Source organism: Muscardinus avellanarius (assembly GCF_963383645.1).
Source record: "Muscardinus avellanarius genome assembly, chromosome: 16".
Classification (NCBI taxonomy): domain Eukaryota; kingdom Metazoa; phylum Chordata; class Mammalia; order Rodentia; family Gliridae; genus Muscardinus; species Muscardinus avellanarius.
The window spans coordinates 31,285,884-31,310,696 of NC_137802.1; the positions used below are offsets into that span (position 1 = coordinate 31,285,884).

At 44.6% G+C, this 24,813-nt stretch overlaps 1 protein-coding gene across 4 annotated transcripts in view; it reads right to left on the reverse strand.

The window, feature by feature from the left end:
• Positions 1 to 24,813, reverse strand: part of RFFL (ring finger and FYVE like domain containing E3 ubiquitin protein ligase) — a gene marked incomplete at both ends in the record, with an annotated part of 85,230 nt that overhangs the window by 12,257 nt on the left and 48,160 nt on the right. For 2 of the 4 annotated variants that reach the window (XM_080712313.1, XM_080712310.1), the window contains 2 exons: positions 439 to 849; positions 10,324 to 10,511. In XM_080712313.1, coding sequence (XP_080568439.1) covers positions 439 to 849; positions 10,324 to 10,503 — 591 coding nt within the window. Of the gene's footprint in view, positions 1 to 438; positions 853 to 10,323; positions 10,512 to 24,813 lie in introns of those variants that run through there. The other 2 variants (XM_080712312.1, XM_080712311.1) reach the window with 2 other exon arrangements.

The window sequence follows — 24,813 nt, forward strand, 5'->3', positions numbered from 1 at the left end:
CAGCCCTGCCACTCCTGTGGGGACTGGACAGCAGCAGAGTGCTGCCGCAGGGCTCCCCTGCTCCCTTCCCTCCCCGGGGCCTGTAGGCCTGTGCTGGTTACCAAGGAACAGATTCCCTGTCCAACCAAGACCAGACAAAGGTAGGTTGGAGGACAAATGTGAGCAGGACTAAATCTGGAGAGTTAATGGTGACTTTCCTCTAGAATAATACATTTTTCTGAAATGTCTAACTGGGATACATATGTATTAAAAACAAAAACATGGAGCCATGTAGATGGTCTCTGATGAAAGCCAAAATGTGAGTGTAGTGTCCAGAGAACATCACTTCCCACATGAGGAGGCAGAAAGGCTTCACATGCCGAGACGGTTCTCCTCATACCCCACATGGCGCGGCAGAGAGGAGAGCACGGGCGGGGGCTGCCCCGTGCAGGGACCTACCTGCTGACTTTCCTGAGCCTGGGCTGCAGGGGCCCGGGGGGCTCGTGCAGGTGAAGCAGGGAGGCTGGCTGAGGTAGGAGGTGCTGTGCTGGTGTGAGGCTGGGTCTGGAAGGCCTGAGGCTCAGGGAAGTCCGGGGACAAGGTGGGGCCACGAGTCCTGTCCTCTGTAGAGATTGCAGGCTGCTGGCCAAGCACCAAAAACACCAGCTCTTCTTTCTCCCGGCACATTTCGGTAGAGATGTCATGGAGGCTGAGGTAGTCCCTCAGGTCCTTCACCTTCATCTTCATGAGCTCCTCCCGCTGAAAGGCAGTGGCCCGGAACCGTTGGCAGAGAAGGCAGAGGCGGGGCCCATTCCCCTCTTGGCTCGAACAGGTCATGCAGAAATTTTTCTTACAGTCCAAGCAGGTCTGCTGCTTAGAGCAAGAAGCAGAGAAAAGCATGTGAGCTTAACACAAAGATGGCACAATGAGAGTTTTGGGGCCACCACACCCGGCGGGATCTCTCCAATCATGCTTACTTGACTAAGCTGTCTCCTATATCCAAGGGCACAGCTGTTTTGCAGATCTCAGATTAAAAGGTCCTCAGAGGTGACAAACCTTCTGCATATATCTGTGTACCCATGTATAGGGCAAGTTACATTTATAATTTCATTTAAGGCTTATGTAATTCATTTTACTGACAGAGTACCTGAAGCTATTAATTAAGACTACCAAGCTGGGTGTGGTGGTGCATGCCTGTTATCCCAGTACTTGAGAGGCTAGACAGGAGGATTGCAGGTTCAAGGCCAGCCTCAGCATCTTAGGCCCTCCACAACTTAGACCCTGTTTCAAAATTAAAAAAATAAAATAAAAAATAGGGCTGGAGGTATAGCTCAGAAGTAGAGTGCCCCCGGGTTCCACCCCAGCTTAGAATCAGTAAGCTCCACATTTTTACTGTCTCCCTTCCCCATTCCATGTTGTGTAACATTGGGCATGTAACAGCCTTTGTGGCTCAGCTTCCCCATCTATAAAAAGGGAGTGAAGATTAAGGGGTAATGTATTTAAGCATAACTGACATATAACAAGTCCTCAAAAAGTATTGGCTGGCTGGGCGTGGTGGTGCATGCTTGTAATCCCGGCGCTTGGGAGGCTGAGACAGGAGGATCACGTAGGTTCAAAGCTAGCCTCAGCTGGCTTAAGAGACCCTGTTTCCAAATAAAATATAAAATAGGTCTGGGAGTGTAGCCCGGAGGTAGAAGGCCCCTGGGATCCATCCCCAGTACCACCAAAAAGAGAAAAAAAAAAAACAGTATTGGCTGTTCTAATTATTATTGCTAGGAAATACTGGCTAATAGAAAGAGCCAGGATTTAAATCCTAAACTATCACTTTTTTGCCTTATTGCTGAGGAAAATACATAACTGTATGAAGGTTATAGTGATTGCTATTGTTACCACTGATATTACTATTAGGTGAATTCACTGAGATGCTCCCATGTGCTAGAGCTATACCATGCTTGTCATTTAATTCTCAAAGCACCCTACAGAGTAGGTATTAGCATACGTCCCTGACTCACAATGCAAGCAACGAGTGGGGAGACCAAGTACTACATTTAACACTGCCTTTATAGATAGGAGAGACAGAGCTGCGATCCACACTTGGGATCTAAGCCCATGCCCTCAGTCACGCTCTTTCCACCTGGCCCTGCTGCCTTGCTCAGTCCCATCCAGGCAGCCAAGAGCCTGGCTTTCCGCCTCAGGACTCCCAAGCCAGCCACATCACAGAGGCTGGGAGTAGGTGCTGCATAAGGTCTTTTCCAAGACAAATACTTGGATCCTATGAGAGGCCCCAGACAGTAGAGTGTCCTCTGTGAAAGCACAGTGTCTCAAGGGACAAGTATGCCCAACAGCCAAGATGGCACTGCTTGCTGGCAGCTTGCGCCCACAGCCACACATAACACACTGAGGCCTGCTCAACCCAGGGGCTGCATGAGCACAGTGACATCTGGCTGCACCCTGCTCCAGCCAAGCACAGGCAGCCCTCCTGAGAGATGGGATTCCCGAGGACCACCACTGAGCCTCTAAAAAACTTAAAAGCTTTCATTTTTCATACTCAAATATTAAACTACAAGTTTCTGCTCTCTCTCTTCCAAATATAGAAAGCTGCTCAAGCTGCACAAGAATGCCCCAGAGACTTAAACTCCCAGAGTCAAGTCACAGGAACCTTTGTGTGGGGCTCAAGTAAGTGTGCACAGTTAAGAGGGTTACAGTTAAGCCAGGCACAGTGGCACACACCGTTAGTCACAATGCTTGGGAGGCTGAGACAGGAAGATCGCAGATTTGAGACCAATAACAGCAACTTAGCAAGACCCTCAGCAACTTAGCGAGATTCTTCTTTCAAAATAAAATAGGCATGCCTCTGTAACCCCACTACTTGGGAGGCTAAAACCAGAGGATCACAGGTTTGAAGACAGTCATAACAACTTTAGGTAGACCCTCAGAAACTTAGCAAGACTTTGTTTCAAAATAAAAAAATAAAGGCCAGGCGTAGTGGCACATGCTTGTTATCCCAGCATTTGGGAGGCTAAGAAAGAAGGATCGTGGTTCAAGGACAGCCTCAGCTACTTAGGGAGGCCCTCCGCAACTCAGTGAGACCCTATTTCAAAATAAAGAATAAAAAATAGGGCTGGAGGTGTAGCTCGGAGGTAGAATGCCCCTGGGTTCCATCCCCAGTACCACAAAAAATAAAATAAAATAAAATAAAATAAAATAAAATAAAATAAAATAAAATAAAATAAAATATAAAGCCAGGCAGATTACAGGTTCTCGGCCAGCCTCAGCTCTTTAGCGAGGCCCTCTGCAACTTAGTGAGACCCTGTTTCAGAAATAAAGAATAAGCCGGGCGTGGTGGCGCACGCTTGTAATCCCAGCATTTGGGAGGTTGAGACCAGAGTATCACGGTTCGCGGACAACCTCAGCTACTTAGTGAGGTCCTCCGCAATTTATTGAGACCCTGTTTCAAAATAAAGAATAAAAAACAGGGCAGGGGGTGTAGCTCAGAGGTTAAATGCTCTGGGTTCCATCCAGACCCACAAAAAAAATGAAAGAAAGGAAGAAAGGGAAGGAGGGAGGGAGGGAGGGAGGGAGGGAGGGAGGGAGGAAGAAGGAAGGAAGGAAGGAAGGAAGGAAGGAAGGAAGGAAGGAAGGAAGGAAGGAAGGAAGGAAGGAAGGAAGGAAAATAGGGCTGGGGATATAGCTTGGAGGTAGAATGACTGAGGTTCAATCCCCAGTACCAAAATAATTAAATTAAATTAAATTAAATTAAAACAATAAAAAGGGCTGAGGGTATAGCTCAGAGGTGGAACACTCCTGAGTTCAATCTTCAGTACAAAAAAAAAAAAAAGATAGTTACAGCCAGTGTTTGTCTAAGAGTCATGCATATAGTAAAGGGAAAAGGACCTAATGTTTACCATCCAGTTTGAACTACTGATACTCGGAAGGCATTGCAAAGGAACACACACAGCTCCCTTACTCTCCACACAATATAACCAGATATATGAGCTGCAGAGACTAACTTAAAAAGACATATGACTATGCTAACACCCACACAGGTGGAAAAGATGTTTTGGGATATCTGGTGTTTGTTCATATCTATACCTTTCCCATGGGGAAATAAAATGTGTTTTGGATGGCTGAAACCAAAATGAAGAGGTTTCAATATCATAAAGCTGTGCTTCCGACGTGGAACATTACTTAAGTCAATGCAATTTGACAAGATCCAGCTTTACACAATTATGAAGCCTGGGGGGCTCCATCAGCCAGATGCAAAGAACTCTATTCCTCAAATGTGTGTGACTTTTTGGGTGCAAGAACAGAATACAAAGACTTCAACCCAACTTCTGTGCACCCCTGCCCACCAAGGACATTTGTTAAGCACCATAAATGAGTAGGATAGTACTTGAGGCTAAATCCCAGAGTGCAGTGGCAGGAGAACAAAGGAAGAGGAAAAGAACCCTCAAAGTGGCAGAGAGAGAGAGAGAGAGAGAGATATTGATTAATTGTGTGATTGTGTGTGTAAATCCTAGCAAACGATTCAAACCAGTCCAGTTACAGGGTAGCAAAAGAGATGAACTGGGGAGACAAGAGATGAATTGGGGAGATGTCGTGCCCAAGGATGCCCAAAGCACACCTGGTCACCCCCATCACGTCAACGGTGGCACCTCAGGTAGGTGCTGCCTCCGGGATGCCCAATGAGGTGCTGTGCTTCTCTTCTTGGCCAGCCTCCCCACCCTTCCCATCATTCCTCACCCATGTTCCTGGGCACTGCTCAGGCTCAATTTCTCACCCTTCCAGTCTAAGGACTATTGGAAACATTATGTGAGATAATATATATAAACTTAAGCACCGGGCGTGGTGCCGTACGCTTGTAATCCCCGCACGTGGGAGGTGGAGACAGGAGGATCGCACAGGTTCGAAGGCATATGCGCTGGCTTAAGAGACCCTGTTTCCAAAATAAAAAAGTATAAAATAGGTCTGGGTGTGTAACCCGGAAGTAGAAGAGCTTCCAGGAACCCCAGTGCCACCAAAAAATATATATATATATAAAAACTTCAGCATGAGGGGGACACTCACTAAAAGATAACCAAGTCAACTTTTATTCTCTTCCCCCTCTGCCTCATCTCAGCAGTTCCCAATACCTAGGAATAGCCTTCTCTTTCCACTCTGAAATCTGACTACCACTCCCGTGTTTTCAAGCACAACTTCTGCCTCCACCTCAAACTGGTCCATCTCAATAAGGCTGGATGCCAAACTTCTCAAAACTGTGAGGGCCACTGCTGACAGGCAAGTATCCCTAGCACAGATGGGATATTTGGTTTGTGGTAAAAATGACAGCCTGCTGCTTAAGCATGGAAACTTGAAGAATGCAGTGGACCCATACTATATTCTAAAAGTCTTCAATGAGCTGGGCATGCTTGTAATCCCAGGACTGGCACATGCTCGTAATCCCAGGACTTGGTAGGCTGAGACAAGGAGGATCACATGTTCGTGGCCAGCCTCCACTACTTAAGAGAGGCCCTCTGCAACTTAGTGAGACCCTGTCTCAAAATAAAGAATAAAAATAGGACTGGGATGTAGCTGGGTGGTAAAATGACCCTGGGTTCAACCCCGGGTACCATAATAAATAAGTCTTCAATGTCATCCAGCCTTTGCACCCTATGAGCATGCTGAAAATACTGACCACAATGGAAAAAAAGAAAAAGACAGTAGGATCCATGTAATCATTTCAATTGAACTGCTTCTAGAAGAGGCATTTTAAAAGCCTCTGGCTGTTAAATGCCAAACACTTGAGATAAGAACACTGATCCACCTAAGCATGAAATTACAAATGAAAACTTCTTGCAGGAGAAAACATCCTTAGTATTCACAAAATTCACTGTGAATCGCACAAAATTAATTCAGACATTTGTAGTAAGAAAATATTGTACCAATAACCATCTTTCATCATCCAAATTGGGATTTGTCTCCACCACAAAGCTCTTCTTGCCTCTGCAGCTTTTCTCTGGTCTTGCCACGTGGCATGTGCTGCCCCCACCTCCCTGACTACAAGCTCCCTGGTAAGCAAGGGTGGCCTCCTCCATCTCTGACTCCTTGACCCAGGCAATGGCTGACACACAGTAGATATTCAGATTTATTTCCCACCAAAAGGAAACAAGCTCCTAATTTCAATCACTGCCATGCTCCTAGGCACCCAGGCCCGTCACTTGTCATCCAGTTTGTTGTGCCAAAATGTCTCCTCAGAGGGAGGTTTGGTGTTCAGAACCTGGGTTTGAGTTGTGGCTCTGCTGTTTAATAGCTATGTGATCTGTGGGTACTGATAAATAAGAGGGGAAAAAATGAGTGTTTTCATGTCTCTTATGCTATGTGTCCAAAAGCTAACATTCAGTTTTCTTTTTAAATTTTAAGCTGTAGACCTAAGTTTGTCATATGTAAAAACAGGTCATGATAGATTCTAAAACCTGTATGATTACTGTGAGGAGTAAATGAAACAAAAAAAATCTAAGTTAAAAATCATCTAAAGTATCTAAATGAGACTTCTGGGACGATGGTGACTATGAAAAGCAGCATTTACGAGTCTCGCTAACAATCGATCTCTATTGTCATAAAATCAGCACTTTTCATAGCCAGAAAACACCATCAGCAGAGAAATAAAAACTATAAATACAAGGGACAGAGAAAAAAAAGACTAGAAGAACAACCAGAGACCAGAAAAGAAACCAGCCTGCATTACGGCGGCAGAGCCACGCCGGCGCCATCTTGCCTCGCAGTACCAGGCTCCAGAGAAGAAAGGGACTCAGAACGGAGCTCAAAACCAGAGAAGAAATACGCCAGACTCACGGTGGAGAAAGATGCCAGACTCACGGTGGAGGACACGGCAGCAGTGCCATATTGCCAGCAGCAGCAGTGAGTTCACCATGCCCGCAACAGCTCCAAATCAGCGCATTCAACAACGCACCAGGCTCCAGAGAAGAAAGGTAAACAAGGAGCTGAAGTGAGCAGCTGCAGATCATTCGGGTGTAATTCAGCAGATTTTTCAGTACAAAGAACGTCTAAAACTCCCAGTGGCCAAGCTCATCATGCCCTCCAGGGACACAGAACGGATCTCAAAACCAGAAAAGAAAAACTCCAGCCTCATGCCTGATGAGGGTGTGCCAGCAGCGCCATATTGCCAGAGGCAGCGGCGAGTTCACCCTGCCCACAATAGCCCCCTAAAGGAGAAATCCCTGTACTGCATGCCCAGGGACTTTGATAATCTCCCTGGGTCTGAGATTTTGCAGTCCAACCCAGTGAAGGAGTAGCAGTGGCTGAGATACCACACCCTAGTCGCAGCTCCCCGTGGGAAAACACCCAGCCTGGAACCCCCATGGTCTCGCGCAGCCTCGATTAACTCCCTGGGTCTGAGACTTTGCGATACAACCCAGTAAAGGAATAGTGATGACTGAGATTACCACAGACTCGAGATCCAGAGCACCCTAAGTGAAGTCGCAGTGACCCAGGGAAGAACCCAGAGAAGGCACTAACTTCTAAAATCATGGGAAGGAGGAATAACAATGGAGCAATGAATGCCCACAACCCCACAACATCAGAACCTAAAACACAGAAATTCAGAGATCCCCAGAAGATCAAATCAGGAATATAACTGTAGAAATAAAACAGGACCTTTGAAAAGAATATAGAGAAAGTTTAAAAGAAAGAAAGGATGCAATCATTGAAGTAAAGGCATAAACAATCAATTAGACCACATGGAGGATAGAATCTGCTCCAAGAAGATGATCACTCCAAAAACGAACACATAGTTTATAATTTAGAAAAAAAAAATCCGACAGCAGGAATTTGACATTGAAGAAATATGGGCCCATTTTAAGAGAGCTAACCTATGAATAATTGGAATAGAGGAGGGAAAAGAAGGTTAAACCAAAGGGATCTTCAAGGAAGATCTCTTCAAGGAAGTAATAGCAGAAAATTTTCAAAACATAGACCAAGAGGTCAATACACAGGTCCAGGAAACTTATAGAACTCCCTTTAGACAGGATCAGAGAAGAGGTTCCCCATGCCATATAATTGTCAAAAGACCAATGTGGAAGCCAAGGAGAGAATCTTAACGTCAACAAAAACAAAAGGCCAAGTGACATTCAGAGGCAAACCAATTAGAATCACTCCAGTCTGAAAGCCAGAAGGGCTAGAAGTAACATATTCCAAACTCTGAAAGAAAACAATTTCCAGCCAAAAATTTTCTACCCAGCAAAACTATCAAATTAGATGGGGAAATAAGAAGCTTCCAAGACAAACAGAAACTGAAGGAATTTATGTCTTCAAAACCAGCACTATAGAAAATACTCATAGGCACAGATAAACACTTTTTCAACAAGACTGCAAAGGCACAACAAATTAAAAGGCGAATCAATACGTGGGATTGCATGAAACTGAAGAGCTTCTGTTCAGCAAAGGAAACTATCAAGAACCTCAACCGAGAGCCAACAAGAATGGGAGAAGATTTTTGCCACCTACACCTCCGATAGAGAACTAATATCTAGAATATACAGAGAACTCAAGAAACTCAACACTAAAAAAAAAAAAAAAATCATCCAATCAAAAAATGGGCAAGCAAACTAAATAGACACTTCAAGAAAGAAGAAATTCAAATGGCCAATAAATGCATGAAAAAATGCTCAACATCAGCAATACCACTTCTGGGTATCTACCCAAAAGAAAGGAAACCAAACTACCAAACTAATGCATGTGTATCTATGTTCATAGCTGCACAATTCACCATAGCCAAACTATGGAACCAGCCAAGATGTCCATCAACAGATGAATGGATTACAAAACTGTGAGATATGTACACAATGGAATTTTACTCAGCCATTAAAAAAAACTAAATTACATCATTTTCAGGGAAATGGATGGAACTGGAGGACATTATGCTATGTGAGATTAGTCAGTCACAAAAATAAGAAATCAGATGCTTTCCCTAATATGTGAAAGCTAAGGAGAAATGGGTCATAGGAGGAACTCTAGATGAAAAAGGAAATCCTATAGAGGAGCAAACAAGACAACCTAAATGAGGGGACTGGAGAGGGGAAGAAGGAAATTCTCTAAAACACGCAATGTTCTTAAACATATCGAAGTCAACCACTAAGCCAAGCAAGTGAAGGAGGGATGGGGAGGGAGTGAGGTGGGAATTGGGTAGGGGTTAAATCGGTGATGTGTACATGTATGTACACACAAGTTTTTTACCCCAGTATGATGTATGAATATAATGCACCAATAAAAAATTTTTAAAAAGCCGGGTGTGGTGGCGCACGCTTATAATCCCTGCACTTGGGAGGTGGAAACAGGAGGATCACACAGGTTCTAAGCCAGCCATGCCCTGTTTCCAAAAATAAAATAGGTCTGGGAGTGTAACCCAGAGGTAAAAGAGGCTTCCAGGAACCCCAGTACCACCAAAAAAAAACCTAAAAAATAAAATAGTACCAGGCATGGTGATAAAAAAAAATATCTAAATGAAATTAAAAAGCTAAATCTTGAAACTGCCCTCTGCATAGAGTAGGTGGTTAAAAAGTAATATTTCACCATTTTGGTGGCACTGTCTATGATTTCAGTTCTGCGAGGCTGAGACTGGAGGTTCACAGGTTTGAGGTCAGTCACAGCAACTTCCTGTTTCAAAATTTAAAAACATCTAATAGGACTAGGAGTATAGCTCTGAGGTAAAATGCCCCTAAGTTCCATCCCCAGAAACATACACACACACCCCTCATTCTACAGAAGAGAAAATGTGTGACCTCTGGGCGCTCACAAAGGGACAGTCTGCACTCACCCCGTCACCACCCCAATGATCCTACTGCCTGCGCGTTGATGAAGGAAGCACGGCCCCAGAGCACCTCAAAGGAATCTGCTACAGTATAGTGATGTGCCCGAGACATGCCTGACATGGCTTCCCACAAGAAGAGGTTAATGTGCAGTCAGGCCTTTTATGAAGGTGGACAGTGTCTTAAGAAGATGACACTGGTGCCTGTTATGTTCCAAGCACCATGCTGGAGGTCTTTATAACTCATTTCATTTTATTCTCACAACACGAGGACATGGCTACTCCTGTTATCACATCATGAAAGTGAATCTCAAGAGAGGTTAGGTCATAGAGCTAGTAAGTGGCAAAACTGATATCTGCATCAGGCCTACTAGTTCGATATCTCTTCTTAGCTTTCACTTAAACAGCTGTTCTTGAACATCCTTGTGGAAGGGACAAGGAACAGGTAGAGGCCAGGTGACATGTGCTTTGGGTGGGGTACAGAGGCCATGCGTGTGGTCCTGAGGCTGTAGGGCAGAGAGGGTGGAAAAGGCATCACTCACCTTCCTGGCTGTGTTTGCAAAGTGGGCACCACAGGCCTTGCAGCTTGGTTCCAAGCCTGTTGGAGAAGGGAAGGAGCTGTACCCAGGGTTGGCATAGGCTTGGGTCCTGGCTCCCTGGGCTGGTGGGACTTCCTCAGGCTGTCCATCCAAGCAGAACCAGTTGCAGCAGGTTGCCCACATGATAAAATCTGGTACAAGGAAAGAAGTGGGAAAAGTCTGAGTTCAGACACCAGGACCACAGTATTCATCCCCAAGTGTACAGGTGAGCAGGGATACTCAATCCACCCCCACTGAGTAGAATAGAGGAGATGCTTTCAGAGTCATAGATTTCTTGCCACTTCCTTTACCACCGTAGTTGCTGTTCCACAGGAAAGGTGAATAGGAACACTCTATCTGCTAGGGCAGGACAGATGCCAAGTTGGTAACTACTTTTCTAAGATTGTTGATTACTAACTGGGTTTCATCTGAAGTCTAACTCTGCATAATAGCAATTAAAATTGACTTAATATCCCCTTTATTTAGAAACATTACCTTATCTCTAAAGCTTAGACAGAAAGAACTTTATTGCACGCACACAGACACACACACACACACACACACACACACACACACACATATAATTCCACACTCACACTGACCACAAGGAGAATATATTATTAGTTCCTTTATATAGATGAGGCAGATCAGGCATGGTGGCCCACACCTGTAGTTTTAGCTATTCATTATTTATTTATTTATTGTTTGCGGTACTGGGGATGGAACCCAGGGGCATTCTACCTCTGAGCTACACACCCAGCCCGATTTTTTGTTCTATATTTTGAAACAGGGTCTCACTGAGTTGCAAAGGGCCTCACTAAGTAGCTGATGCTGTCCTCAAACCGCGATCCTCCTCTTTCAGCCTCCCAAATGCTGGGATTACAACCACGCCCAGCAGTTTCAGCTATTCAAAAGGCTGAGACAAGAGGATAGCTTGAGTCCAGGAACTTGAGACCAGCCTGGGCAACCTAGCAAGACCCTGTCTCAAAACAAATAAACCCAAACCCCCCAAAACATACAGATGAAGCAAGCCAGGCTGAAAGAATTCAGATGCATAGCTATATAGAGAAAACTAATATGGAGAGAGCCGAGATTCAAAAGCCCAAGTCTTTAACTCTGCACCTCCGGTCTTTTTCCTTAGGCCAAGTTGCCCCTTCACTCCCCCACCCCCACCAGCCAGCACAACTAACTATTCTTCCATGTGTATCCCCAATTTGAGACAGATTTCTATGACAACATGTATAATAGTTCCTTTCACAGACAATTTCTCTTCTACTCAATCCCTCTAAGGCAGGGGCTACCTATTCCCACCTATACTGTACTCTAGCAACACTGTGTGTGTAGCAGATGCTCAACAATGTTTTCCCCTCGAGCCGGGCGTGGTGGCGCACGCTTGTAATCCCAGTATTTGGGAGGCTAAGACAGGAGGATCGCGGTTCGCAGACAGCCTCAGCTACTTAGTGAGACCCTCTGCAACTCAGTGAGACTTGGTTTCAAAATAAAGAATAAAAAATAGGGCAGGGGGTGTAAGGGGGTGTAGCTCGGAGGTCGAATACCCCTGGGTTCCATCCCCAGACCCGCAAAAAAAAAAAAAAAGAAAAAAAGTTTGCCCCTCACTAAGTCTGTAATCTGTGAGTTGAAGAAGTTTTGGATTATTATTCCTATTTTGCATATCAAAAACAGGTATTGAAGGCAAGGGAGTTAATGATTTTTATGATTACAGAACAACGAGGATACAATCCCTCAACTATTAAGTTGCTAAAACATAATAAATAAGGCATAAATAACCTACTGAAAATGAGATATAAATAACCTCTAGGTCAGAATAACCTATAAAGGTGTTAAAAGGGTCCACTAAAATGCGAAGGAAGAACTGCCGTGAAACAGGAGTGTGTTTTCTACAGCAGACGTGGACATTCTGAGCCTGAACTCCTTTCTTATGGAAGTAAGACATGAAATGTTCAGCATTATCACTTGATAATCAGTTCACACAAAAGAATGTTATTTTTTGCTCTGTCTCCTGACTCACAGTTTTAACAAAGGCACTTTTATAGTTCAAAGACACAGTAAGAGAAGGAACTAAGAGGTCAACTGGTGGCCATTTTATAAGACAAAGAAATGGGCCAGGCGTGGTAGCGCAGGCTCGTAAGGGAGGCAGGAGACAGGAGGATCGCAGGTTCAAAGCCAGCTGCACTGGCTTAAGAGACCCTGTTTCCAAATTTAAAAAATATAAAAAATAGGTCTGGGAGTGTAGGCCGGAGGTAGAAGGGCTCCCAGGAACCCCAGTACCACGAAAGAAAGAAAGAAAGAAAGAAAGAAAGAAAGAAAGAAAGAAAGAAAGAAAGAAAGAAAGAAAGAAAGAAAGAAAGAAAGGAAGGAAGGAAGGAAGGAAGAAAGGAAGAAAGAAAGCGAGCGAGCTGGGCATGGTGGTGCCTGCCTACAATCCCAGTACTTGGGAAGCTAAAACAGGAGAATCACAGGTTTGAGGCCAGCAAGAACCTGTTTCAAAAAAATAAGCAAAAACCTGTTTTAAAATAAAATAAAATAAAAGCCAGGCATGGTGGCACACACTTGTAATCCATCCTGGATCCATGGAACACTGGATTCCATCCCCAGCATCGCAAAAAATAAACTAAAAATAAAAAATATGGTTGGGGGGTGTAGCTCAGAGGTAGAATGCCCCTGGGTTCCATCTCTAGTACCACAATAAATAAATAATTTTTTTTTCGGGTCTGGGGATGGAACCCAGGGCATTTGACCTCCAAGCTACACCCCCCTGCCCTATTTTTTTTTTTTTATTATTCTTTATTTTGAAACCAGGTCTCACTGAGTTGCAGAGGGCCTCACTAAGTAGCTGAGGCTGTCCGCAAACCGCGATCATCCAGGTCTCAGCCTCCCGAATGCTGGGATTACAAGCGTGCGCCACCACGCCCAGCTAAATAAATAATATTAAATTTAATTAAATTTAGAAAAGAATGGGGCTCAGCCAGAGGAAGTAATTTCCTGGGTCCAAGATGGTTATAACCGTATAGGTTATAACACATATATATAACTGTATATAACTGTATAGGTTATGTTCTACAGGTGTGGAACACCTGGCACAACTTGTCTTGTTCTAATAGGCATATTTGATTTATATCTGTCTCCCCCACTGGCCTGTGACTCCTGTAAGAACAGGGAGTGTGACAGCCTTACAGATCCCAGTTAAACAGGTGGTGTAGTCAGGCATGGTGGCGCACGCTTGTAATCCCAGCATTTGGGAGGCTGAGTCAGAAGGATCACAAAGATTCGAAGCCAGCCTTAGTTATTTAGTGAGGCTCTCAGTAACTTAGTCAGACCCTGTTTCCAAATAAAATATAAAATAGGTCTGGGAGTATACCAGGAGGTAGAAAACTCCTGGGTTCCACCCCCAGTACCCCCCAGTACCCTGTATGTGTGTGTGTGTGTGTGTGTGTGTGTGTGTGTGTGTGTGTGTGTGTATACACATACATATACACAGATGGTGTGACAAGGACTGCTGAACAAAGGAGTCACATCCAATACTTAAATCTTCACCAACTTCATTCAATTTCCTGTACATCAAAAACATTTTTCTGTGACTCAATATTACCTGTCTCAAGGCTCAAATTTCCAAGAAGAGCCAGAGGCTAAGACAGGAAAGGCAAGTTTCAAGGACAGCCTCAGAAAGTAGTTAAGACTCTCAGTAACCTACCAAGACTCTGCTTCAAAATAAAATAGAGCTGGGGGTGTAGCTTGGAGGTAGAAGACCCTGGGTCTAATCCCCAGCATCTCTCCCTCTCTGTCTGCCCCCCCCACACACACACACACGGAGTTCACATGAAATAATAAAGAGGTCCTCACACAGTATATGATAAAGTAAATGAGTTCTAGCCAGGCATGGTGGCACACACTTGTAATCTCAGTACTTGGGAGGCCAAGACATAAGGATCACAGGTTCGCGGCCAGCCTCAGCTACTCAGTGAAGCCCTCTGCAACTTAGTGAGACCCTGTTACAAAATAAAGAATAAAAAGCCAGGCATGGTGGTGCACGCTTGTAATCCCCATGGTTGGGAGGCAGAGACAGGAGGATTGCGCAGGTTCAAAGCCAGCCTTGCTGGCTTAATAGACCCTATTTTCAAATAAAATATAAAATAGGTCTGGGTGTAGCCCGAAGGTAGAAGGGTTCCATCCCCAGTACCACCAAGGAAGGAAGGAAGGAAGGAAGGCAGGCAGGCAGGCAGGCAGGGAGGCAGGCGGGCGGGCAGGCTAGGGATGTAGCCTAGTGGTAGAATGCCCCTGGGTTCATTCCCTAGTACCTCCAAAAAAAAAAAAAATAAAAGTAAATGAGTTCTTTATTGGCAAGAGAATGAACCACAGAGGAGCAGTGTGCTTCTGAGAAAGGAATTTTGTAATTCTCTAAAAGCATGGAAGACAGAGTGCAAAGGTGAGAGGAAGGCCAGGTCTGGAACCAGAAGGTCTGGGTCCCCAGCCCTGCTCTGCTGCTGCTGTGGGTGGTGCCATCTCCCTCTCACGGGCCACACCTTCCAGTTTCTCCTGTGGACAACCTGCAGGCCGTGAGGCACTGAATCAACATCAGCTGCTGCTCTCTGCACTATAACAATGTCTCTAACTCCAGTTTTCCTGGGAAGGCAAAAGTAGAAAGCAAACCTGGAGGTGTCACCACAATTACCACTTGGCGCTCTGGCTAGAGGTGATTCACTGGCTTCACATTCCCATCTGCACAGAGCCTTTACCAAGGCCCAAGGCCCTGCTCTGCCCTGCCCAGTGCAAAGTGAATGAGCTTGGTATCTACCTCACAGAGCCCATGGTCTAGTCAGGGAACTAGAATATAAAGTGAACACCCTGAAATGTAAGGAGATTTGTACAGTGTATGGGGGCAGGGGCTATGAAAATGGAAGTGACTGGCTCTACAGGGACAGTGGCATGACCAGAAAAGACTTCTCAAGTGAAATGCTAAACCTTAATGTGAGAATGGACAGAAATTCACCAGAAAACCACAAATAGAAGGAATTTTCAAAAATAAAAACAAACAGCATGCAACATGGCAACATGGCATTAGAAAAATGACAAAATGTTAGTTCAAGGGTAAGTGGGGGTAGAGAAGGGGGCACAAGTAAACAAGGGGCCATGGAAAAACCCTGAGTTCCAAGGTAAGGAATCTGGATTTTTACCTTATGTGAAATGGGCCGTGACTGATGACTGAAGTCTCCAGGGGTCAGGTTTCACAATCTTATTTGCATATTAGAGCATACTCACAGGAGAAAGTGGTGAGAGAGCAGAGCAGCAAGGGGAGGGTTAAGAGCAGGAAGCTGCTACAGTCAGAGGCAAGAGGTGGTGATACAGGATATGGGCATATGAGAGAGGGACAGAGAGCTCTAACACAGTGAGCAGAATGTGCTGATTACCTGAATGAAGTGGAAGAGGACGAAAAAAGAAATCCAAGGGTCTCTCTCTCTCTCTCTCTTTTTTTTTTTTTTTTTTTTTTGGCAGAAATAGGGATGGAGTCCAGGGCATTCTACCTCCAAGGTACACCCCTAGCCCTATCTTTTTATTCTTTTGAAACAAGATCTCACTAAGTAGCTGAGACTGTCCAAGAACCAAGATCCTCCTTGTCTTAGCCTCCCAAGTACGGGGATTATGAGTGTGTGACACCACACCTGGCTCAAGGGTCTCTTAATTACACAACAAGATAATTTGTGGAATCATTTATGTCCTCAGGAGTAGGCACATATATGTGTGTGTATGGATGAAAGCAGGGGCAGAGAATTCAAATGGTGACTTTTATACCTGTGGGACATGCTGGTGTACATGTGGGTCCATGTACACATCTGGGCTAGCAATAAAGGCTGGGGGATCCCTGGCCTGCTGGAATTACATAAAGCCAGAGTGGACAGGGGACTGAGGAGGTGATCTAGGTCAGGAGAAGAGGGCCTTGAAAAGAGAAGAGGGAGAGCCGGGCGTGGTGGCGCACGCTTGTAATCCCCGCGCTTGGGAGGCAGAGACAGGAGGATCGTACAGGTTCAAAGCCAGCCGCAAGCGCTGGCTTAGGAGACCCTGTTTCCAAATAAAAATGTAAAAATAGGTCTGGGAGTGTAGCCCGGAGGTACAAGGGCTTCCAGGAACCCCAGTACCACCAAAAAAAAAAAAGAAGAGAGAAAAGGGAGGAGGAACTCTCAGAGGTGGGAGAACTGGAAGAGTCTTTTCAGTTTCAAAAAGAAATGATCAACCGGGCGGGAGTGATGGCGCTTGTAATCCCCCTGCTTGGAAGACAGAGACAGGAGGATCGCACAGGTTCGACGCCAGCCATGCTGGCTTAAGAGACCCTGTTTCCAAATAAAATATAAAAAAATAGGTCTGGGAGTATAGCCCGAAGGTAGAATGCCTCTGGGTTCCATCCCAGTACCGCCTAATTAATTAATTAATTAATTGAAAGAAATGATCAACCAGGAATGGTGCCACATGCTTGTAATCCCAGTACTTGGGAGGCTGAGACAGGAGGATCACAAGTTTAAGAATAGCCTCAGCAAGTAGTAAGACTCTCATCAACCTAGTAAGACCCTGTTTCAAAATACAAACATAGGGGTAGGGGTGTATCTCAGAGGTAAAACGGCCCTGGGTTCAATCCCTAGTACCACAATAAAAAAAAATTTTTTTTTTCAATGTTATCAGATGACCCAGAGCACAAAATATAACAAGGAGTGCAAAATGCCCAAGGACTTGGCTCCAGGGAAGTGTGAGTGTACTCTCTGCCTGAGGAATTTAGGAAGAAAGACACTGACTGATAACCACAGGTTGGAAAGCAAATGAGAAGCAAGAACTCGCAAGACTCCAAGAACAAATTACTCTTTCAGAAACCTGACTGTGAAAGAGAGAAAGCATTAGCTAAAGAGGACCCGGGATCACCAAGGTAAATGTAGGCATATACCCCGGCTGCAAAAGACATCCCCAAAGACTAAGAGACTGGAGGGAGAGAGAAACTGGCAGTCACCGAGGGAAAAAGGGCCATGGGTAGAAAGAGTGATCAAATGATCAGACTAGGGGTGGGGTCCTCCTGGGCAGGAGAAGGGTCACCTCTTTCACCAGAGTGGAGCAGAGGTAAAGGCAGATGAGACCAACAAGAAGTTTATAGAATTAGCAACAAAAAAGCACAAGAATAAAATAAAAAGGGAAGAGAATAAAGATCTAGACACAAGAAGAAAATAAGACTATTCTGGGGATGAGAGTATAGCTCAGAGACAGATCACTTGCCTAGTATACACAAGGCCCTGGACTCAATCCCCTACCCCCTACACACACACACACACACACACACACACACACACACACGCATGCACGCACACATGCACACACACTCAAAGAGAGGAATTTTTCCTTCAAATAAAGAATCTACACATTGTAAATTTGTCCTAAGAGGTAAGGGTTCAGCCATAAAATGGGTAGACCCACTTGGTAAGGCATAAGCAGCAGGAAAAAAAAGGGAAGGCTATATGTTGTTGAAATTCATTCCTTCACCAAGCCCTCAGGAAGCGCCAGTTATGTGGCAGGTGCCAGGGAGACCACAGACAAGCTCCTTGACCTGAGGAGGCTGGGGGCCCAGAAAGGCACTTAACTCGGCCATCGTCGGCTCCCAGCCAACAGAGCCCCTTACTCCACATCATTTCACTCCTTCTACGCCCAAGGGCCTCCCCTAAGCACTCTGAAAGAAAAGCTAGCTACCTGCCTACTCAGGCATCTGGCTACTCTCAAAAAGGAGGACTTAGTCCTGTGAGACTTGAATCCTATAGTCCCACAGCCTCATGGTCAGAAGCACAAAGTCTTACCCTGGGTGTGAGTGGTGGGGAGGGCTCTGGGGAGAAGGAACAGGTGGCCAGAGTCTCAGTGCTACAATACCTCAGATGTGCTCAGTCTAACAGAACAGGCTCGCCGCAGTCAGCAGACTAGACTAGGCTTTTACTCTTGTTGACAGATAGTTGAATACCGAAAAGGAAACCTTTGCTAATGTGGTCAGTTAGAAGTACTCTCCTACCAAACTGGCAAGCTCTAAGCCTAAATGACAACTGTTGCAATGTTGACAATGCCATGCAAGCTAAACACTTTTTCTTGGCAATAATTTTTCATCCCTCAGCTCCAAATAGGTAGATCCACATGCAGCCTCTGATTTTATGGCTCAAAGTGGAGCTAATCATAGGGTGTGGCAAGCACATTGAAAAACTTAACTCTCTAGCTTGGCATGGTGGTGCCTACCTGTAGACCCAGTTCTTGGGAGGCTAAGACAGGAGGATCACAGGTTTCAGGCCAGCCTCAACAACCTACTGCGGACCTCTGCAACTTAGTAAGACTCTGTTTCAAAATAACAAATAATATAGGGCTGGAGGTATATCTCAGAGGTAAAATGCCCCTGGGGTCTATTCCCAGTACCAAAACAAACAAACAAAAACAAAAATAAAAACAAACCAAAACTTTACTCTCTGACCTGCATCATCTAATCTTAAAAGAAAATTAGTGAGCCGGGCGTGGTGGCGCACGCTTGTAATCCCAGCATTCGGGAGGCTGAGAACTGGAGGATCGCGGTTCGCGGACAGCCTCAGCTACTTAGTGAGGCCCTTTGCAACTCAGCGAGACCCGGTTTCAAAATAAAGAATAAAAAATAGGGCAGGGGGTGTAGCCCGGAGGTCAAATGCCCCTGGGTTCCATCCCCAGACCCGCAAAAAAAAAAAAAAAAAAAAAAAGAAAATTAGTATCACACTGGGGACTTGGAAATTCTTGCTTGGACTCTCCTCTTCCTCCTCTGAAAAGATGCGCTTGTGACTTAATCCTTAAGAACAGTATAACTGTTCTCCTACTGTACTTGTCTGAAAGTTGCCTGGCTCTCCTATTCTGCCTGAAGGGGAGAAGGGAACAAAATCTAGGGCTGGGGGTGAACAAGAAAAGTTTACTATTCCTGTGAAACAACCTGAAGTAAGAGAAGCCAGAATATCAGCTAGCGTGCGGGGTTGTCGGTTGGATGGGTATGCTGGTGTATCTTGGGAGATTTAACTTGCTAAACAGGCAAATCACAGTGTGAGATAAGTGATCTAGTACAGGGATTGAATACAGTTATGGTTAGAGGCAAAGGGGTAGAAGATGTGACTTCTCCGTGTTAAGGCTCACATCACCAGATAATTTTAAAACAACTCTTCAATTGTTCGCAGGCCCCAGGCCAATAACTTAAAGTGGATAGGTGGCTGTCAGGGGCTTTCCCAGAAAGGGGAGAGGGGAATAGAAAGGTCTCAATAGTTTGCTACATAAGTCCAAACCATCTTGTGAACCCAAAAAACAAAGGCGGTTAAGTCCCCGAGGTCTTCTTCCAATCTGTTCTGATCATAATGAACTGCCGTTGGTGCACCAAGGCGATTCTGCAACCCGAGACTTCCCTGGCTGCAAAAACAGCCACTTCCTGACGAACACTCTTATAGTGAGCCTACTGTGTAAGACTTCACAGAAATCCCTGAAAAACACCTAACTAAAACACCCCAAAACTCAAAGAACAGCCTTTTGACAGGGCAAATCAAAAGGTGGCTGTATAGCAAGCCTTACAGAATCACCTCCAGTTTACTGAGGGTGTATTCCTGAAAAGAGTAAAAGCATCTATGCTCTACGTGCATAAAGGAAAGATCCCACGTTATGGATCCTTAACACAGAATGAGCTTGGCTTCATCTTGCCTTGAAAAGCAATTAAAGTACAATCACGAAGGCTTTGAAAAGAAATGCTATGAAAGGCCTATCAATATGGCTTAGCTATGCTGGATGTGGTGGCACATGCTTGTAATCCCAGCATTCTGGAGGCGGAGACCAGAGGATTGTGGTTAGCTGGCAGTCTCCCCTACTTAGCGAGGTCCTTCGCAACTCAGTGAGACCGTTTTTCAAAAATAAAAAACAGCCGGGCACGGTGGCGCATGCTTATAATCCCAGCATTTGGGAGGCTGAAACAGGATATAGGTTCATGGCCAGCCTCAGCTACTTAGTGAGGCTCTCCACAACTTAGTGAGACCCTGTTTCAAAATTAAGAATAGCCAGGAATGGTGGCGCACGCTTATAATCCCCGTGCTTGGGAGGCTCACACAGGAGGATCGCACGGGTTTGAAGCCAGCCTCAGCTACTCAGTGAGGCTTTCAGCAACTTAGTGAGACCCTGTTTCCAAATAAAATATAAAAAAGGTCTGGGAGTATAGCCCAGAAGTAGAAAGCCTCTGGGTTCCACCTCCAGTACCACCAAAAAAATAAAATAAAATAAATAATAATAATAATAGGCTTGGGGGTGTAGCTCGAAGGTAGAATACCCCTGAGTTCCATCCTAAGTACCGCAATAAATAAATAAATAAATAAACAAACAAACAAATAGACAAAAAATAGGGCTGAGGATGTAGCTCAGAGATAGAATGTCCCCGGGTTCCATTCCCAGTACCGCAGGAAAAAAAAAAAAAAAAAGGCTTAGCTAAGCCTCCCTAAATGACTGGTAGGTAATTACTTTTTTTTTAATGTGTGGAGATTTTTTTTTTTGGTGGTGATGGTACTGGGGTTTCTGGAAGCCCTTCTCCCTCCAGGCTACACTCCCAGACCTATTTTATAACTTCTTTTTTTATTTGGAAACAGGGTCTCTTAAGCCAGAGCAGCTGGCTATGAACCTGCGTGATCTTCCTGTCTCCGCCTCCCAAACCCAGGGATTACAAGCGTGCGCCACCACGCCTGGTGATGTGTGGAGATTGAACCCAGTCTATCTCCAAGCTACACCCCGAGTCCAATTTTTTTTTTAATTATTTTATTTTGAAACAGGGTCTCACTAAGTTGCAGAGGGCCTAAGTAGCTGAGGCTAGCTTTGAACCCATGTGATCCTCCAGTATCAGCCTCCCAAGTACTGGAATTATAAGCATGTGCTACCACACATGGCTAGTATTACATATTTTGAGAAGGAGAAAGCACTTGTTCTCTACTAAAAGATTGCTTCTTATCTGCTAGCACTGAGCTAGGTACTTTACCTTGTGTAATCTCATGTGATTGCAACAAGGTAGATTAGTCTTTCCACTTGCAGGAAAGAAAACTAAGATACAGAGAAAAGGTACTAAAGATCACAGCCAGAGGTAGCAAGTACAGGATCTGAACTTACATGGCGAAGCCCCGGAAGCCTATACTCTGCAGGCTACAAGAGAAGTACTCCTGATTTTATTAAAATAAAAAAAAAGTCTACCCACCCTGTAGGTCATCCCCTTCTAGTCTCTGGCTCTATCTCTACTGGAACTTTCCTATCAAATATTCCGGCACTGCTCCAGGATCTCCCAAGTTTTTAAAAACTCTTTCTCGGCCGGGCGTGGTGGTAATCCCCGTGCTTGGGAGGTGGAGCCAGGAGGATCACACTGGTTTGGAGCCAGCCTCGGTGGCTTAAGAGACCCTATTTCCAAATTAAAAAAAAAAAAAAATATATATATATATATATATATATATATAGTAGGTCTGGGAGTGTAGCCCAGAGGTAGAAGGGCTTCCAGGAACCCCAGTACCACAAAAAAAAAAAAAAAAACTCTTCCTCATCATTAGGCAAATATGAATTACAACCAGAGTGTGTTACTACCGAACACTAACTAGAATGGCTAAAATGGAAGAGAGTCTAGCAAGTTTTGGTAAGAATGAAGAGCAACGAAAACGCTAACACTGCTGATAGAAGTGTAAATTAATAAAAGCAATTCAGAAATATATGTGTGTGCTGCCGGGCATGGTGGCGCACACTTGTAATCCCCGCGCTTGGAAGGCAGAGACAGGAAGATTACACAGGTTCGAAGCCAGCCGCGCTGGCATAAGAGACCCTGTTTCAAAAATATAAAATAGGTCTGGGAGTGTAGCCCGGAGACAGAAGGGCTTCCAGAAAGAAAGAAAGAAAGAAAGAAAGAAAGAAAGAGAGAAAGAAAGAGAGAAAGAAAGAAAGAAATATATGTGTGTATATGTGTACATACACACATACAAATACATACATTTATTTCCATGGTTTTGCAATTTTACCTCTAGTTATAATTCCAACAGAAATACATTCACCAAAAGAAGAAGAAAGTAGCCGGGCGTGGTGGCGCACGCTTGTAATCCCTGCGCTTGGGAGGCAGAGACAGGAGGATCGCGCAGGTTCGAAGCCAGCCACGCTGGCTTAAGAGACCCTGTTTCCAAAAATAAAAAAAAGAGGTCTGGGAGTGTAGCCCAGATATAGAAGGGCTTCCAGGAACCCCAGTACCACCAAAAAAAAAAAAAAGAAGAAGAAGAAGAAAGTAAACAAGAATATTCATAGAACTGCTATTATAATGACTCCAACATAGAAACAATGCAAGGTCTATCAACAGAAGTACATTGTGGTATGTTCATACAACAGTCAGAATAAACTACAAATACATTCAATATTGATATAGGTAAATCTTATAAATATACTGATGAGTGAAAGAAGCAGATATAAATAAACACATACTAGATGATTCTATTTATATATTCAAAACCAGGCAAACTACCTTATGGTGTAGCAGTCAGGATATATAGCCAGGTGTGGTGGTACATGCCTGTAGTCCCAGCTACTCCAGAGGCTGAGACAAAAGGGTCACTTGAGCCCAGGAATTTAAGACCAGCCTGGGCAACATAGTGAAACTCTGTCTAGGGGAGAAAAAAAAAGGAAAAGGAAAGGGGAAAAAAGGAATCAGGACAGTAGTTATCCTTAGGATAGGATAACAGATGAAAGGTGGCACAGAGACTCTTCTGGTAACATTCCATTTTTTTAACCTGAGTGTTGGTTAGACAGATATGTTTGCTTTATGAAAAATTCATCAAATAGTACACTTACATTTTATGTACTTCTCTGGCAATGTATATATGGGAGTTTTATTGTATTTTTTTATTTTTATTCATTTTATTTATTTATTTATTTTTTTGGTGGTACTGGGGTTCCTGGAAGCCCTTCTACCTCCGGGCTATACTCCCAGACCTATTTTTATATTTTTATTTGGAAACAGGGTCTCTTAAGCCAGCGTGCGCTGCTGGCTTCGAACCCGCGTGATACTCTTGTCTCTGCCTCCCAAGCGCGGGGATTAAAAGCGTGCACCACCACACCCGGTTTATTTATTTTTGTGGTACTGGGAATGGAACCTAGGGTCATTCTACCTTCAAGCTACACCTCCAGCCCTGTTTTTTTATTCTTTATATTGAAACAGGGTCTCACTGAGTTGCAAAGGGCCTAAGTAGTAGCTGAGGCTGTCTGCGAACCATGATCCTCCTGTCTCAACCTCCCAAATGCTGGGATTACAAGCGTGCACCACCATGTTGGCTAGGAGTTTTATTTTTTATTTATTTGCATGAGTATATGTTTGTGGTACTGGAGATTGAACTCAGGAGCATTCTACTTCCTAGCTACAACCCCAGACCTTTTTGGTTTTCATTTTGAAACAGAGTGTCCCTAGGTTGCTCAGAGTCTCACTACTGCAGAGGCAGATCTTAAACCTATGATACTCCTATCTTAGCCTCCCAAGTACTTGGATTACAGGTATTTACCATCACACCCAGCACGGGGATGTAGCACCTAGAATATTTATACTTTGTAAAATAAATAAAGCCTGGCGTGGTGGTGCAAGCTTGTATTCCCAGTACTTGGGAGGCTGAGACAGAAAGATCTCACCTTTGAGAACAACCTCAGCAAGGGGTGAGATCCCCAGGAACCTAACACGACGCTGTTTGGAAATAAAAAGAGAGCCAGGGGTGTAGCTCAGAGGTAGAACGCCCTGGGTTCAAACCCCAGTGGCACACACACAAAAATAAATAACAGAATAAAACCATTCTGATCCTATACCCTTCCCCCAATTAAAGCTCATTTTCTTTTGCTGTGTTCTACATCAAACTTTCTGCAAATATTTGACTTCAGTTCCTTAACCTCTAATTCACTCTTCAACCTTCTCCTAATCTAGCTTGACTGACCATTCCACCTAACTGCTTTCCAAGGTCACCGGGGAATTCTGAGTGGCCAGACCTAACTGACACGTCTCTCAGCCTCTCAGCAGTGCTGGACACAGTAACCCTTCCCTCCTTCTCAAATCACCCTCCTTTGAGCCAGTGCTTCGCTTCCAGAACTCTATGTCCTTGGCTTTCCTCCTACCTCAAAGCCCCTTTGCTGGGTCTTGCCCCCCAGTACTCAAATGTTGGTGCGTCTAGGCTGTCCTGAGCTGCTGCTCCATCTGTGCCTCAAGTGGCTTTCAATGCCAGGCTAGAGCTTAACATTCAGATTTTTACCTTCATCTCCTCCCCCAGCCTGGCGGGCTAACTCATCATCTTTCATGGACTACTTGGGTTTCCCTCCTCAGGCCCTCTGGCTTTGCTGTTTGTTTCTTCTGCCTGGACTGTTCTCCCAAGAACGCTACATGCTGGCTCCTCCTCATCTCAT